This window comes from Dendrobium catenatum, unplaced genomic scaffold (assembly GCF_001605985.2).
Source record: "Dendrobium catenatum unplaced genomic scaffold, ASM160598v2 fragScaff_scaffold_1481, whole genome shotgun sequence".
Classification (NCBI taxonomy): Eukaryota; Viridiplantae; Streptophyta; class Magnoliopsida; order Asparagales; family Orchidaceae; genus Dendrobium; species Dendrobium catenatum.
The window spans coordinates 660,724-679,623 of NW_021319943.1; the positions used below are offsets into that span (position 1 = coordinate 660,724).

At 35.2% G+C, this 18,900-nt stretch overlaps 1 protein-coding gene across 1 annotated transcript in view; it reads right to left on the reverse strand.

The window, feature by feature from the left end:
• LOC110108748 (ABC transporter A family member 1) overlaps positions 1-18,900 on the reverse strand; it is a gene marked incomplete at its 3' end in the record, with an annotated part of 161,446 nt that overhangs the window by 93,664 nt on the left and 48,882 nt on the right. The window contains 2 exon segments of the mRNA XM_028700260.1: positions 5,242-5,354; positions 5,462-5,676. Of these exon segments, the coding sequence (XP_028556093.1) occupies positions 5,242-5,354; positions 5,462-5,676 (328 nt within the window).

Sequence of the window (18,900 nt, forward strand, 5' to 3'; positions counted from 1 at the left end):
AGTAAGATTTGTTTCTCTTGATTGATTTCTCTTTGTGTCTTGCTCTAATTTGTTTACATCAATTAATAAACTTAGATAAATATGGAGGGATCTTGGCCATCGATTTTCGTCTCTTCATTTGATTAACGTCCACCATTGGATGTCCGCAACATTTTCTCGGGGTGGAAAAGAGCTCGGCTCCGTCAAGTTCACATCCCGGGTGCGCAACCATGCTCTGATATCAAACTAATGTAGAACGGAGGGGGTGATAAAAATTTAAAGATCTAAAATTCCATCTCAGATTTCCCTTAAATAATGGATTTGAATTTAAGATTCAAATACGAAAAGAAGGGAGGGAATAGAGGAATTAATTATCTCCTTATTTGGAGCCTTTAATTAAGAAGGAAATAATTAAGATGGAGGGAAGAGAGAGGGTTGGCCAAGGAGGGAGGAAAGATGTCCAAATTCGATGTATGTGTCCACATACATTGAATAGGGGGAATTAGATTAAAATCTAATCATTTAATTCAGATTTGCACTAATTGGGGGAATTTCCTAAAATAGGTGTAGGATATATAGGAAAGATTTTTTAATTCAAATTCCTTTGAATTTGAATTATGAAATCTTTCCAAATAAGATAGGGGCTAAAATAGGAAGATGATAATGGTGTAATTGAATGATTCTTTAATTAGAATCTTAAATTAGGAAAGGGATGAAAGACCTTTCAAAATTTAAAATTAAGAGATGGGAGGGAATTGTGCAATTAATTCAAATTAATGAGGGTAATTCAAATCTCAAATTCATTTGAAATTCCCAAATTACTTTGAATCAAATTAGGAAAGTAATAAAAGGATGATTGGGAATTGGAGCCTTAGAGAATTAGTTGTGTAGCTGGCGGGTAAGGAAAGGGGACGAGGAGAAGATGGTCGGTGGAGAAAGAGAGGGGGAAGGAGATAGGGACAGAAGATAAACTGCGAGCTCGGACACTTCCTGAGGCTGACGGGTGATGCATTGCCCTTCACCAAGGGACTTCAACCACTAGCCCGGACACATCCTGCGGCTGGTGGGTATTTGCCCTCACATAAGGACTTCCACTCTCCTAAGAACTCTCATCGCTCTCATGAACAAAGTGTAGAAACAATTTTTTTTAATAATTCATCATTGTCTAATACAAGAGCAAGGGCCTCTATATATAGGCCTTAAAAGAAACTAAAAGACAACTTTGCCCCTAGGGCTTACAAAAGACAAGACCCTTAAGGGTAAAAACGAAAAATGGATAATTAAATTAAAAAAAAAACAATTAATAAACTTAGATAAAAATGGAGGGATCTTGGCCGTCGAACTTCGTCTCTTCCTTTGATTAACGTCCACCGTTGGATGTCCGCATCAATTTGACTTTCATAATACATATTCACCAATTATATTTTCATTCATTGGAACAATCCATGACTATTGCTTATGATAATGTCATATATACTTATTCAATTGTCAGATCATGTCTTAATTAAATGCTTATTGCACTTAGCAAGTTATAGCTATGATTATTTATAATTATATCAATTGAAGATTAGCTTGACATATTAGTCTCTTTTTTCTAATATTTTATACTATGTATTAAACTTGTTTATTCCACATAGCTTTATATTTCAGTAAAGATTATTATGGATGTTATTTTCAAGTAAAGAAAAATAGCGCATTTGGTCATAGTAAGGTGATTCTATTTATCCTAGATTGTATCAGGGAAGAAGAATTTTTATGATATATATTAAAAACATGTGGCATGTGTTAATTATTAATGAAGTTAATTAGATTCTCTATAGTTCATTTTGATGACTCTAACTATGCATACTTCCATATGAATAGTAATATTAGATCAATTGAATGATCAATAAGAAAGGTTTATATTTTGCAACAATATAGGTAGATAAATGTTCTACAGCAGAGCCTTATTTAGTAAGAGTTAAGATGAGTATTAGTGAGAAATATGTCACACTGGATTGTCCACCTCTCCCACATCTCATGTTTGACCGAAGGGGACCAAAATAGGGATATTAAATCACCACCTAGATTTGAACTTTTTCTTAGAATAACCTAAATAAGGATTTTTACAAGTTTGAGATGCATGACATATACAAAATTATGATTTAGATAAGAATTTTGCACGCTTAATGATTAAGAGCAATTTAATTAAATCTTTCTGGTCATTTAAACAACAACAACAACAACATCAAGCCTTTATCCCACTACGTGGGGTCGGCTACATGAATCCTTTTTCTCCATTGTGTCCTATTAAAAGTCAAATTCTCGTTTAAATCTAATAAAGAAAGGTCATTCCTAATATTTTCTAACCAAGTCTTTTTAGGTCTACCCCTACCTTTCTTAACACAAGTCAAATCTAATACCTCTACTCTCCTAACCAGGTCATCGGAAGGCCGCCTTTTTATGTGACCAAACCATCTAAGGAGACTCTTTCTAATCTTATCTTCTACTGGAGCTATTCCAACCTTTTCACGTATATGCTCATTTCGTATCTATAATTCATACAATCTTGTGCGTCACCTTTATTCTTAAAAATAGGAATTAACCCACTCATTCTCCACTCATCTGGCATCTTTTTAGTCTTCAAAATAGTATTAAAAAGTTTAGTAAGCCAAGAAATCCCTTCATCTCCTAAGCAATTCCACACCTCTATTGGAATATCATCAGGTCCAACAGCTTTTCCACCCTTCATTTTCTTTAAAGCCTCTCTAACTTCAGTTTTACTAATACGTCGATAAAAACAGAAATCTTTATTTTCATTTAAGGTGCTAAGGTCACTATAATCAATCTTATTTTCACAATCTTCATTAAAAAGTTTAGCAAAATATCTCATCCACCTTTGTTGAATATCATCTTCTAAGAAAAGTATTTTTTGATCTTCATCCTTAAGACACTTCACTTGAACTAAATCCTTACTACTCCTATATCTTTGTTTGGCTAACTTATAAATATATCTTTCTCCCTCCTTAGTATTTAATAGATTATATAAATCACTAAAAGTTAATGTCATTGCATCGCATATTGCTTTCTTACAATCCTTACGAGCCACTTTATATATTTTCCAATTATCATAATTTTTAAAATTAAACTAATTTTTATAACAAATATTTATGGTCATTTAAACAATAAAATAAAACACTACGAGTGGTAAACACAAGATTATGCCAAGTTACTTGTGGAAAGTAAGAACAACAAAACAATCAATTACTCTTGACGTTACCTACGAGATAGGTTTCAACAAGATAACCCTAATCTAACAATGAGAGTAGAGCTATGAAAGATCCCTCACACAATCCTACTAAACACTAAGCTTTAGCGGACAGGATTAACACAACTTTCATGATTCAATTAAAGCTACAATCGAAAGCAACGAGAATGATAAAGGATTTGGAGGAAGCGTCTCACATTCATCCAGGTTTAGAAGCAAGTTATTGATGGAGGGGACCGTGGACAGCAAGTATCTTGAATCAAGAATCAGTAGACAGCAATCAAGGGTCTTCTCGAACCAATGGACAGTCGCCAGGACAACTCCCTGATCTTCACTGGACAGCAACTAAGAGATCTTCTTGGATAGTTCTCTTACTTATTTTGATATTTTTGGACAGCAGTGGAGCATGTGCTGGAGGCTAGGGTTCGATGTGGGTGGCGGGTAGAGAGAGGGAAGAGGGGAAGGGAGGGAATTACGGAATTAATTCATTTGATTGGAGTCTAGATTTTGGAAAGAAATTAAATGGGGAAGGAGGCAAGGGGCTGGCGGCTTCAAAAGGAGTGGAGGGGATTGGGGAAAGGTCTTTAGTTCTTGCCTCTTTGGGAATTTCAATTAAGGAGGAAAAAAATTAATTCCAAATCCAATTCAAATTTGAATTGGATTTGATTGGATAAGTTTCCTAAAATAGAACTTTATTTTAGGAAACAATTCGAATTTCAAATATTGATTGGTTGATTGGATTGAAAGCTTTTTCAAAATGATTTGCATGGAAAAGGAAAGAAATAAATGAGGGATTTGAATTTTGGAGGCGAGAGGAAGATGGGATGGCCGGCGGCTAGACTAGGATTCGGGTTAGGATTTGTGGGTTGGATGGCTTGGTGGTGGGAGAAGGAAGGCCGGTTGGGTGTGGAGGGGAGGTGGGTTGGTTGGGTGGAGTTGGCCGACGGCAAAGCGAGGGTTTGGATAGGGAGAACAGGCGGCTAAGGGGTTAGGGTCCCTAGGCCAGCGGCTAGGAGGAAGGGGAAGGGAGAAACGAAATGAAAAGGAAGTAAGAAAATAAAAGCCACGAACCCGGACGCTTCCAAGGTTGGTGGGTGATCTGGTTCCCTCTCAAAGGACTCTCTCCAAAGCTCTCACGCTCTCATGCTCAACAAAACAAACAGTTGCCGGAAATTTTTTTTATTATCATTAATTAACTCTCAACCGAAGGGAAGGCTTTAAATAGCTCATACAATGAGAAAATACAAAGTACTACTATGCCTCTAGGGCGTACACATACCTAAACCCTTAAGGGCAAAAATAAAAAAAGCATAATAAAACTTCATAAACAAAACTAATATATAAATAATAAATATAAAAAATCACAAGTAGAGCGGTGCAATCGTGGTCATAGATAGACGGCCACGCCTCTAATAAACTTTCCATGTCCTGATGTCCTCATCAGTTTGACATCAAACAAAACTCATGAGGCAAGCATCCATGACCCATCAAACATATTATAGTAATTACGGTAACCTCACATAAACGTTAAAAGGGTGAAATTCAAGGGAATAGCAAAAAAGTATTACAAAGATACCAACAAGAAGGTTGGAGATCAAGCTAAGTGCCCACATATAAAAGAGATGCTCAGCTACATGGAAGCATTAGGCAAAAAACAATCTCACAAATCAAATTGAAAAACCACGCATCTTTAAAATAAATCAAGTGTGGGTCCAAAAAAAATGGAAGTGTGGCAAAGTTGAAATGAAGGAAGAAAATGTCATTTAAAATAATAAAAAGGAAGCAAATTAGAAACATAATAACTCTATAAAGAGAAGTAGAGTAGTTTAAAGTCTGTCTCATATACCAGACCAAAAAGAATGTAAACTTTAGTACATGCCCCAGTCCAATACCATTGAAGTAAATGATTACGAAACAGTCTACGTGAATTTTCCATCACAGTTTTCAAAAATCACAATTTTCACTAAAGAACAAAAAATTTATTATTAACAAATAATAAAAAAGGATATGCATACCTAAAAGAGCAAGAATCTGACTTTCATATAATGTGAGGTTGAGGAAGTTGACTGCACAACATTTTCCCTTTTCGGACTCATAAACCTTATGAAGATTTCGGAGCTTAATACATCTATAAAATTTAAAAGGTAGTTAGTGAAAAATATTTAATAAAACCTTTTGGATGCATTAAATGAAAAACATAACATAACACAATAAAAATATTTGTCGCCTACAAACCGGTCATCAAGTTCTAGTTGTTTCATATCCAAGCTAATTGCTTCAAAAGCATGGTCAAAAGATCCTTCACCAAAAAAGTGAGATTCTTCTGGTAACATCTCAAAACTTGGTCGGTCAGGACCATCAAAATGATCAAAGGGAATCTTCTTCCACCATAATATCTTAGGAAACAAAAATTTCCAAGAATAACTTACTCCATTCTCTCGAGGAAGAACCTAATTGTTTAAAATAAAAGTCAAAATTCCAATAAATATAACAAAAAATTAATGCAGTGTGAAATAATAGAAGATTAACTTCCAGATTATTCTATTTGAGAATAAATGAAAAAACAAGACAAGTTACAAGCCAAAATAACCAAAAATTTCAAAAGCAAAGCAAGTATCCTTTCTGCATATCAAACTTTTTTTTTCTTTTTTTATCAAACTTAAAAGATAAGACGATCATAAAAATAATATTCTATTTTTTTTCAAATGACCAAAAAACCATCACTTGCAGAACATAATGAGTAATAAGATCATCTGGCCATAGACATGATTCATTATTTTTCATTTGAAACTTTACAATTTAGAGAGAAGAGGTGAATTGTATATACCGAAATAATTTGTAACAATATCATTGTTATACATACATACATATGTATGTGTCTGCGTGTGTATATATATACAAAAGCAATTACTTGCAGAACATAATGAGTAATAAGATCATCAGGCCTAGACAAGATTCATTGATTTTCATTTAAACTTCACCGTATAGAGAAAAGAGGTCAATTGTATATACCAAACTAATTTGTAATAATATCATTAGTTATACATACATACATATAGAATCATGTTAAATCCTAGTCGTCCCTTGGCATTTTAATCTCACGGATAGAATGGGAATCCGTGGGAGGTTCAACTATTAAATCTCAGCCGTCCCTTAGCATTTTGATCCCACAGCTAGGATGGGAATCGGTGGGAGACTCACCTGGATCACACCAATTTCCTTCCATATTTAGTTGGCTGATTTAGGAAGGATTATGTTAGAGCAATTATGCGTGATTTTATAATTATTTGTTTCTTTATTAAGATATCTTGTATAGATCTATAAATAGGGATAATTTTGTGAAATAAAATTAAGGCTTTTACCTCTCCAATTCTTTGAATTTAACATGGCATCACAGCCTTCATCGTCATTGCCAGAATTTTGAGTTTTTGTACTACCGTGTCTTCATTGCCGACCTTCCCTTGTTGTTATCCTATCTATAACCAATGCAGCCTTCCTTGTTGCACTGCTTGATATAGCCTTCATCGCTATCATTTGTCGATGCAATGTCTGAAGTGAATTCCTCTCAAAGCTTTGACCAAATGGAGGACTCTATGATGTACCAAGGAAGAGGTGATCTCCAAAATATACAACCTTCATATAGCTTAAATGGGAAGAATTACTTGAAGCGGTCTCAATTTGTGAAGACCTACTTGAAAGGGAAAGGAAAGTTGAATCACCTCCTTGGGGTAGGACCAAAAGAAGGAGATCCTAATTTTTAGGCATGGGATGAAGCGGACTCCATGATTATGTCAAGGTTATGGAATTCCATGACTCCAAAAATTAGTGATACTTCTATGTTCCTATATACTGCAAATGACATATGGGATGCCGCCAGACAAACCTTGTCAAAGGCTCGGGATGCTATCCAGATCTTTGAAATTAAGGTCAAGGTGGGAAGCACAAAACAAGGAAGCAAAACTATAATGGATGTGCCACTCTCCTAAAAGCCTTGTGGCAAGAACTTGATTAATATAGATGCATAGAGACCAAATGTCCAGAAGATGTTGTTATCCTGAAAATTTTGTTGAGAAAGATAGTGTATGACTTTCTTGTAGGATTAAATGTGGAATTTGATCAGGTTAGAGTTCAGATCCTTAGAAAATAGGAGGCACCCTCATTAAACGATACCATTTCTCTCATTCGTGCTGAGAAAAGCCGGCGAGGGGTAATGTTAAAGCCAAAGGTAGTTGAAAGTTCAGTAATGGTGTCAACCAAAAAGGCGTCATTGAAGGAAAAAGATAAAGATTCCTAAAAACCTAAAGACAAAGACTCTCTTTGGTGCAGTTATTGCAAGAGATCTCTTTGGTGCAGTTATTGCAAGAAACCAAGACACAAAGTAGACATGCTAGAAGATAAATGGAAAGCCCCCAAGTAAGGAGTGGAATCAAAGAAGTGGATAAAACGGAATGTCACAAGCCAACACTATAACAAATCAACCTAACCCAAAAACGCAAGCCAGCTTTAGAGATCTCAATAAAGAAAATATTCATAAACTAAAATATCTTATGATATCCCTTGAAAAAGCACTGCATCTTCTTCTCTTATACTTTATGGAAAATTTTCTATATCCATTGGAGTAAGAGCCTCTAGAAATCATTTGAAAGTATTATGGATCATTGACTTATAAGCCACATATCACATGACACACTCCACTACCCACTTCATCAACTATACTACTTTCCCAAGTGACAAAAAAATCATTACTGCTGATGGTTCTCTTATTACAGTAGCAGGCCAAGGAGACACACTTATCTCCCTCCCTCACTCTAAAAAATGTGTTCTACTTACCTTAATTATCCACAAACCTAATCTCCATACAGAAACTTAGCAATGACCATAATTGTTAAGTCTTATTGTTTATTTAAGGACTAAAGATTGGAGAAGAATATTGGACTTGCTAAGAATAGGGATGGATTGTACTACTTGGAAGAGTTGAACAAATCTAATATTATAATTAATGGATATTCTATGTTAACCCTAACAACAACAACAACAAGCCTTTATCCCACTACGTGGGGACGGCTACATGAATCCAATTTCTTCATTATCCTATTAAAAGTCAAATTCTCGTTTAAATCTAATAAAGAAAGGTCATTCCTAATATTTTCTAACCAAGTCTTTTTAGGTCTAACCCTACTTTTCTTAACACAAGTCAAATCTAATACTTCTACTCTCCTAACCGGGTCATCGGAAGGCCACCTTTTTATGTGACCAAATCATCTAAGGCGACTCTCTCTAATCTTATCTTCTACTGGAGCTACTCCAACCTTTTCACGTATATGCTCATTTCGTATCCTATCTCTAAGGGTAAAGCCACTCATCCACCTGAGCATCCTCATCTCTGCCACACTTAACTTCTATGTTATCCCTACTTGATAAAAAATCAACTATTTGACTTCATAATTTTAGATTAAGACATTCATCTTTTAATATCTTAAGAAATATGCACCCAAAACTTTTTTATAAGTTGGAAAAATGAATCTTTTCATTGTGATACATGTGAGTTAGTCAAACATAAATGAGTTTCTTTTTCAAACAAACATGAGAGATGTAATACTCCATTTTAACTTATTCATAGTGATATTTAGGGACCCTAAAAAATCCCTAACATCTCAGGAGCCCGATGGTTTGTATCCTTCATTGAAGACTGAACTCGAGTCTCTTCGATCTTTCTCCGTAAAAACAAATATGATGTTAGCACTATCCTCCCCATTTTTAATACCATGATCCAAAACAAATTTGGGATAAAAATAAAAAAATTTCATTCAGACAATGCTAAAGATTACTTTAACCAAACCCTCTCCTCATACTTTCAAAAAGAATGTATCATTCATGAGTCTTCTTGCATTCACACCCCACAACAAAATGAGGTTGCAGAAAAAAAATTGTCACCTTTTAGCCTCCACCCATACACTTGTATTCCACCACAATATATTGAAATCATTCTAGGGCGAAGCCCTTTTGACTGCCACATATCTCATAAATCGACTACCTTCAAAAATCTTAAGACTAAAAACACCAATGAATTTTCTATCCTCTTTTTACCTCGAATTTCGAACCCATAATAACCTTACACCCAGAATTTTTGGGTGCACTGCTTATGTTCACATTCATATTCAAAATAGAGGAAAATTAGATCCAAGATCACTCAAATATATCTTTGTTGGATATTCATCCACCCAAAACAGTTATGAGTGTTATCATCCCTCCAAAAAAATACTTGTATTTGTTGACGTTATCTTTGATGAATAAAAACCCTATTTCACCAAACCTCATCTTCAGGGAGAGATTGAAATCGAGGAATATGAGGAAAGTGAGCTTGCCCCTCTTGACCTTCTAACTCCACCTCAAATCAATCCACCTAAACCTAAAATCAAAGCTAGAGAAACTAAGGACAAAGCTATTATGGGTAACATAAGATTTGGGCAAGTGTATTCCAAGCGTACAAATCAAAATTATGCTCCAGAGCAGATCCAAGAATCTGAACCGTCTACTGAAATTGAAGTAAACACAAGTTCACCCAAAAAAACTGCCCTTGTACCCTATACAACTTTGTATCCTTCCATAATTTCTCACCTTCACACAAAAAATTTTTGGTTACAATAAATTGCATTTATATTCCTAATTATATTTATGAGGCCTTATCTAATGAAAATTGGAAAAGTACCATAAAAGATGAAATGTAGGCCCTAGATAAGAACAATACATGGGAGATCACTGGCCTACTAATAGGAAAAAAAATCAGTCGGTTGCAAATGGATGTTCTCTATAAAATACAAACCTGAGGGTACACTTGAAAGGTATAAGGCAAGATCGGTGGCAAAAGAGTATACTCAAACGTATGGCATTGACTACTAGAAAACTTTTGCACCGGTGGCCAAGATGAATACCACGAGAATCTTGCTCTCACTAGCAGCTAATTACAACTGGCAACTGAAACAGATAGATGTTAAAAATGCATTCCTATACAAAGACTTGGAAGAAGAAATATTTATGGAGATTCCACGATGATTCAAGGAGAAATCTAGGAGTAACAAAGCATGCAGGTTAAAAAAGGCTCTATAGGATTAAAGTAATTACCTAGAGCTTAATTTTGAAGATTCTCAAAAGTTATGCTACTTAATGATTATTGGCAGAGCCAAAGAAACCATCCATACATTATTCTTCAAGCACTAAGATTCAGGGGAAGTCACAATTCTATTAGTTTATGTGAATGATATCATCTTAACTGAGAATGATGAAAAGGAGAAAGTTATTTGAAAGAAATGTCTTGCCAAGGAATTTGAAATCAAATATTTTGAAAGATTAAAATACTTTTTTGGAATTGAAGTGGCCCACTCCAGTAAAAGAATATTCATTTCACAATAAAAATACATTAATGATCTTCTTAAAGAAGCTTTTAAACCAGCACCAATACTAGAAGAATCAAATCTCAAATTGGAGGAAGCTAAAGAAAATCCAAATGTAGATAAATGATCTTACCAGAGACTTCTGGGGAAATTAATCTACCTTTCCCACGCCATACCAAATATAGCTTTTGATGTAAGCATGGGCCGTTAGTTCATGCAAAATCCAAAAAAAAAACTCACATGCAAGTTGTAGACAAAATACTACACTACCTTAAGGGGAACCCAGATAAAGGGATTCTCTTCAGAAGAGACTGTGGAATAATCCTAAAAGCATATATTGATGCAGAGTATGCAGGATCACCAGTAGATAGATGATCTACCTCAGGATATTGCACATTCCCTAAGGGAAACCTTGTTACATGGAGGAGCAAAAAATAAAATGTGGTGGCAAGATCTAGTGCAGAAGCAGAATACAAAGCTATGACCTTAAGAATATGTGAGCTACTATAGATCAAGATGATTCTAAAAGACCTAATAATTAAGTGGGAAAGACCCACAAAGCTACACTGTGACAATAAATCGGCATAGCTTATAATCCGGTTTAGCATGATAGAACCAAGCACATAGAAGTGGACAGACATTTCATAAAGGAGAACTTAGACATTGGTCTTATATGTATCGATCATGTCTCATCAAAAAACCAGCTTGCAGATATTCTTACTAAGGGACTAGATAACTCTATCTTTCTGGGACTGATTACCAAGCTGAGAATGACAGATCTATATTCCCCAGCTTGAGGGGGAGTGTTAAATCCTAGTTGTCCCTTGGCATTTTAATCCCACAGCTAAGATGGGAATTTGTGGAGGCTCACCTATTAAATCCCAGCCGCCCCATGGCATTTTGATCCCATGGATAGGATGGGTGGGAGGCTCACATGGATCATGCCGATTTCCTTCCATATTTAGTTAGTTGATTTAAGAAGGATAATATTAGAGCAATTATGCATGATTTTACAATTATTTGTTTCTTTGTTAAGATATGTTGTATAGATCTATAAATAGGAATAGTTTTGTACAATAAAAGTAAGCATTTTCCCTCTCCAATTCTCTGAATTTAACAAATCACAATCATCATTATTAGCCCAATCCAAAGTACTAAAAATTAGCATTATGAATAAAATACACATTTTTCATTCATATGTATTCTCATTAACTTGGGTCTTCTCCCTTATCATCCTAATCCATCAACATTAATTGTATCTACCATTCAAATTGGTATATTTTCTACCATTAATTATAAATGTTCAACTAACATAAGTTAATTTTCAACTTATTTTCAATAATGAATGCTACTCTAATAAAATCATTCTTAAACATATCCATCTAAATTTTGCCACATATCATCTTACATATAAACAATCTCTTCTATATTACACTCAATTTCGCTATCATTTACTTATTTGTTATTCAATACTTGAATCCATGCAATATATATAGACTAATTGTTGCTTCGTAGAATTTATAAATAAGTTTCTATGATATTCTCTTGTTTACATAATAGTCCTAACAAATGTTGTTAAAGGCTAATAGGGCCCCCTCAAGCAAGACACAACAAAGGTAAAATCACCTCACACACTTTCCAAGCGAACATCTATACCAAGATGTACTTAGCCTAACTACTTAGGTCATAGGCATTAAACCAAGTGTCTTGCCTTGACATGAGAAATTGTGGTAATACTTACTAATAATTGGAATGAAGTAAAAAAGAAAATTAAGCATTGGAAGAGCACAATCTCATAACAAGAAGTCGATTAAATATATATGCAATAACTTAACTTCTCAAGTTGTAAATCATGTAAATGAAAAATAAAATAGTAAGAAAATAGAGGAAAAGATGATCAGATACATATCTATTACTAGAAAATAATTGTGCATGATGAAATAAATGTAATAGATAATAATAAAGATAACATTATACCTAGCCTACACTTGCAACAAACTTAAGTAGTTTAAATTTACTTTGGTTAACATAATCTATTTAGCAAGATTTTTAAACACGGAATATAATAAAACTTAAGGTATAACTTTGCAAATATAATTTAATATGTGATTAGCTTTTATGCTCTTTAAAAGGATTCTCGATTATTTAAATAAATTTGAGTGTCATAATTATTTGTTTTTATTGCCCCATTCACTCATATAAACGCGGAAAATTTTACTTAACTTTGGCATTAAAAGATCATATCACCATGATTGCACCTACCACTTCTGAAAAAATGCTGCTAAAAAGACACATCCTTTAACCACCTAGTTGTCTTAACTCTAAAAGTTATATCCTTATATATGTCCACATTCTTCTATATAATAGATTTGATATACTTGAGTATATCACATTAGGTAACACATTTTTTTCTAAACATAAAATGACAATTGTTAAAATAATTCCCATTAAAATAATATATCATATTATTAATCTTTACCTTACAATTCTAGGCACCTTAATCCTCCAAACATTAACTCCGTCATTCTAACTACTCATACATATTAATGGATCTCTCACAAATTATAACTATTACATCTACAAAAGAAAACATCAAAACACATGAAACTAAAATTTCCAATTTTCCAAAATATTTGTGAACCAAACTAATACAACACCACTTATATTTCTTTCAAATCACAATAGATATTTAATCTGAACCTAAAATCTTTTTCCAAGTTCCACTTTACTTATAACTAAGGCAAACGCATGACAAGATGTGTAAATACCATATGATTATCAGAATGCGTATGATAGATCAAAAGGTTTATTCAAATGAAAAATAACATGCACTTGTCTTAAACACATAAATAGATGCAATATATTTAACATATTAATAATACCATATACGATTAATATGCTCAATATGAATAAATTGTCTACTAGCATAGATATATAAGTCCAATATTAATTTAAGGAATTAACAAGCAAAAGATGTAAAATAATTTGCTTCCTGCTACAGATTGAGTATCTAACCGCAAACAATGAATCAACCTCAAAATGTATTTCCTTATTTTTATCGTTTCAAAATCTTGTCTCTATATACAACCTAATAAAAATATCAACATGCTCAATTTATATCAATTCCTAATTTAACAACTCAAATAAAACTCGAAAAAACCTCAAAACATTTTAACTTAATATAAGTACTCTTCATATAAGCCCTTAACCCAACCAATCTCAATTTGAAATTAATATACAGAATAGTTTAAAAAAATGGGATTATACCTATGAAACTAAGCTCTCCCAATTACTTCCTTTTCTTGCCCCTCAGCTCAGCAAACGGCCAACTCCCTACTGCTAACTAATGGCTATAAAAGTGACATGGTAATGAAAAGTAATGTTTAATAGTCACGTTTATTAATATATGCAAGTCTAATTTCCATTAAATGAAATCCATCGCAGCCATCAAAAAGAACCTCCAATGCATGTCAATATAAGTGAAAAAGCACGAGCAGCTAAAATACAACGGTTGGTTGTATAGTTAACTAAATCATGTAAACAAAATAACTAGACTTTAGGTTGTTCAATTAAATTAGTAAATTAATAATATATATATAATCAAAATAATATATTAAACTTGTAAAATTATTTTTAATCATTTCATGACATGCAAATATTGGGAAATGATTTTTACGTAAATTTGAGCTCACCTATTTAATGTTTCTGTATTGAATATGACTTAGTAACTTGATTGCACATGAATTGATGACTTAGCAGCCACAGTTTAACAAATTTAGAAGGCTGCAATTGTTGGTCTATTCCTAGAGATTCTATCAAATTAACGTATTTCCTTGCTTACTAGAAAATGAATTATTTCTTCCCTAATTTTACCCATTATAAAACTCTATAAATTATGCCATGTTTCAGCCAAAAAATACTATGAAGTGTTCCACTTATCTTCCCCCTGGTTCACTTCTACTTCCTCAAAATTAGCACAACCTTAAACCTCTCATTTGTTCTTATATATTGGAGCCAAAATACATCTTCTCTAAATGACATGGCATCTTCTTAGTCTTCAAAATTCCATTGAAAATATTTACGAAGGAAATAACAACTGATGAGGACATCCGACCATGGAGGATCGACTAGAGGTGTGGGCGTCAATCGACGGCCACGAATGCACCACTTTATTTTTGATTATCATTGTATTAGTTTATTTTGTATTATGAGTTATTATTGCTTTTTTCATTTATACACTCACTTGAAGGCCTAGGTATGTGTAAGCCCTAAGGGCATGTTGGTCTTTTATTTTTTCCTTCAATGTATGTGGCTATTTAAAACCACCCGCTTCATATTTTGAGATAATGAATGATAATATGAAAATTTCAGCAATTGTGTTTTGAGAGCTTAGAGTTCTTGCGAGAAGGAGAAGTCCCTAGGTGAAGAGCGGCGTAGTACCAACAAACCGCAGGAAGCATCCAGATTCGCGGTTTTTATCTTCCTCGGATCCTTCCCCTCCCTCCTTCAACCGCCGGCCATAACCCCTTCCCCCCTCTCTCGGCCGAGAACCCCCATCAACACCCAACTCCGGTCGGCCACCTTCTTCTCCATCTCCAAGCCGCCGCCCCGAGGCCCCTCTTCCTTCCACCCAACCACCGGCCACCTATCTCCAAATCCCTAGCCAACGGCCCACCTTTGTCCCTAGCCTACCACTTGCCTAAAATAGCTTGTTGTTAATTTGGAAAGTTAAGAATCTCAAATTCAAAAGAATTTAAAATTCAAATCCTTGCCTAAAACTATATAATCTATTTTAGGAAATCCCCTAATTCTTTTCCCTCCTTAATTTCCCTATTTCCTAAATTAGTTGCTATTAATTTGGAAAGTTTTTTAACACAAATTCAAATCAATTTCAAATTCAAAACATTTCTTAAATTAATTAACCTATTTAAGAAACACCCCTCAAACTTGGATTGATTAAAATCTGAAATTAATTAGCCTTGATTGCTCCTCCACATTCAATGAATGTGGACACTTCTCTCCCCTCTCTTTTGGCCGGTCCCCCCTATCTCTCTCCTATCTAATTAATGCACCCAATTAATCCTCTAATCAGCCCATTAATGCTCCCATAATCAGCCGCACCCTTTCTCCCTCTCTCCAATTGGTTTTGTGACATACTTATCATGCCTCCTTGGCAAGGAATTAACTCAAGATTTCCCTCCGCTGCTGTTCACATATTTCCCCACAATATTCATCTAGTTCCCTTGCATCCAGAGGGTCGAAACCCTGAAATTTTTCCTTCCAAATTGCTTTCCAGATTTCTGGATAGATTCTGTGTGCTGTCCAGAATTCCCGAGCCTTTGAAAGCTGCTGTCCAGAGTTTTCCAAAGCCAATACCTGATGTCCAGACCGTCATAGCTGTCAGGAAGTTTCAGCCTGCTGTCCAAAGACTCCAGCACAAGTTAGTTCGTTGTCCATCATCCAGAGCTTGCCAAAGTGTTGTCCAAAGACAGCTAGAAGGTTCGTGTTGCGGTCCTCTCTTTCTCAGCACCCAGAACGACCATGCCAAAGCATCTTATATTCTTCCTTTGGGTAAACTCTTCCCCTTACTCTTTTGCCTACTTATTCGCCCTTGATTATGGAATCATAAGGGTCGTAAAGACTTCCTCCGCAAGCCAAATTAATTAAGAGTTGGATGAGGGATCTCTTTCGTAATGACTAATCTCGTTGTTAACTTAGGAATTTTTCGTTGAAAGTCTTCCATGTACGCTATGCGTGAGTAATTGAATATTATGTGATCTTAACCTTGTTAACCTCTATGTAATAACCAAAAAATCACATACCTCGTATGCATCGAGAAGCCGACCAAATCTCCCGAAATCCCGCTGGAATCCCATAGCTCGGCGCCGAATCCATCGCTTCTCCGCGATTTATGCCCAAACCCCGCTCGAGGTCTGTTCCCACTGTTTAATACCCAAGCAAACAAAGTAGAGGCTGCTTCCTTCGGCAGACCTCTCCCACGACCTCCTTCCGCTCGCTGCTCCCGATCTCCATAAGCCTCCATTTCCGACCTCCTGTGCCGACCCCAAGCCGAGAGAGAGAGATTTATCCTACCTCCCTCGCAAGCTCCGGCTAACCTTCTCCTCCTCCTCCCGATACCGTCAAAGCCACAAGAAACCCCAACCTTACCTGTGCCGACCGAAGCTCCCCTAACTCACGCCGACTGCCTTAGCCTCCTCCTCCACCGACTTTACTCCTTTGAAGACCTACCTTGCCGAGAGCTCGACCCTGCTCCTTCTACGACTTTTCCTTCCTGTTGAATCGGAAGCTACGGCATTTGAAATCGGAAGCAACAACAGGAGTTCGCTTGGCCGTGAAGGTAACTTTCTCCCTTATACACGCTCGTTTGGCCAAATCCTGTAGACCCGCTGAACCGCAAAGGGAGGAAAGGGAGAGAGGTTATGTAATTTTTTATTAAAATTAATGTTGATTAATTTTAATCAAAATTAAAAATAATTATTAATTAATTTTAATTAGCCTTAATAAAAATTTTTTTTAATTAATTATAATTAATTTTAATTAACTAAAATTATTAAATTAATTATAATTATTATAAATAATTATAATTAATTTTAAGAAATTAATTATAATGAATTTTAATTCATTATAATTAATCTTAATTAAAGTTAATATTAATTAATTATGATTAATTAGTATTTTTTATTAAATATTGATTAACATTAATTTTTTATAATTAATTAAAGTTGTTTATAATTAATTATCTTAATTAATTATAATGACTTTTAATTCATTAAAAAAAAAAAGTGCTCCCCCTCCCTCTCTTACCTCGATGTTCGTGTCGGACTGGTAAACAGCCTCAAGCACGCCTTTAGTGCGCGTGGTGGGATGGGACCCCGGTGCGACACCTAAGACGAGGTAGGCGAATGACCCCTCGATCCACGTGTCAACCACGACAATCCCGTGAAGGTATGAAATTTTCTAAACTCAAAACCCTACTTCAATGTTCGTGGCAAACTGGAGAACCGCCCCATGCACACCTTTATTGCACGTGGTGGGATGGGACCCCGGTGCGGCACGTACGGCGAAGCGGGGTCACTTATAAGTACCCCCGAGCAGGGGGAAAGCAAAACTGTCTCTTTTCATAAAAATGCTTTTTAAAAAACCTCATGCATGCCTTTATTGGCGTGGTGGGTGAAAAACAAAAAAATTACCGTCGCGGTGTCTCACAAACACTAACCGTGCACGTCTTTATTGACGTGGCGGGTAGGCGGCCTCTTGGTTTTTCCCCTAAACGGGAGAGACGCCGGGAGGCTGCCGAAATTTTGTCTAAAAAAAGATAAGGACTTGGAACAATTTGGGACCTGGACTTAATTGAACTCAGAAGAACAACGAAGGACTTGTACTTGAACTTTTAAACAAAATCTAGATGAGTTAATAAAGAATTGAACCCAAGTAAAATGAAATTGAACTAAAAATCAATTTTGAACTTAAGGACTCGGAGGACTTGAACTCATGCGAAGGACTTGATTTGAACTCAAGTGAACTTACCATTTAGACCACAAGGAATTCAGCTTGAACTTATACTTGCAAGATGAACTTTGACATTGAACTCAAAACTTGTGGACATCGAACTTGAATCAAACTTGAACTCAAGCTCCTCTTTGAACTCAAATCAAACAACAAGAAGTTTGGACTTGAAAATGATACAAGGGACTTGATGAGTATAAAGGACTTATTTAAGACTTGAGCCGAGCTGCACTCGAACAAGAGAACTTTGATTTGAACTTAAAAGACCTCATTCAAAGCTTAATCCAAGCTTGATCAAAACGAACTTGAATTGAACAAGATCACATGAAACTTATGAGCTTGATTTGAACCAAGTAAAGGGGGGACTTATAACTTGAGCTTGCCGCATTGAACTCAAACTTAAGCCTCAATGAACCATATCTTGTGTATAAGATCAAAATCAAGCTTAAGCAAATGATGCATGATTCTCGAATATATGAAATGATTCATCCACGGATAGTGGAGTGAAATGCTCATGGACCAAATTTTAGAGATCTAGCAATATCTCTTTAATGAGTATGGTGAACATAGAAGCCTACAATGGTTGTTCATATCACCTGTGCTAATATCGTGGCAAGCGTACATTCCCATTCCCTGCAAGCACAAAGGAAATGATCATCACAATATTCTAGCAGTCAACATCAACTAGCTAGTGAAGGAAGAATGAGAATCCCTTACGAACAACTATGGGATACTTGTGATCATTCATGAACGATA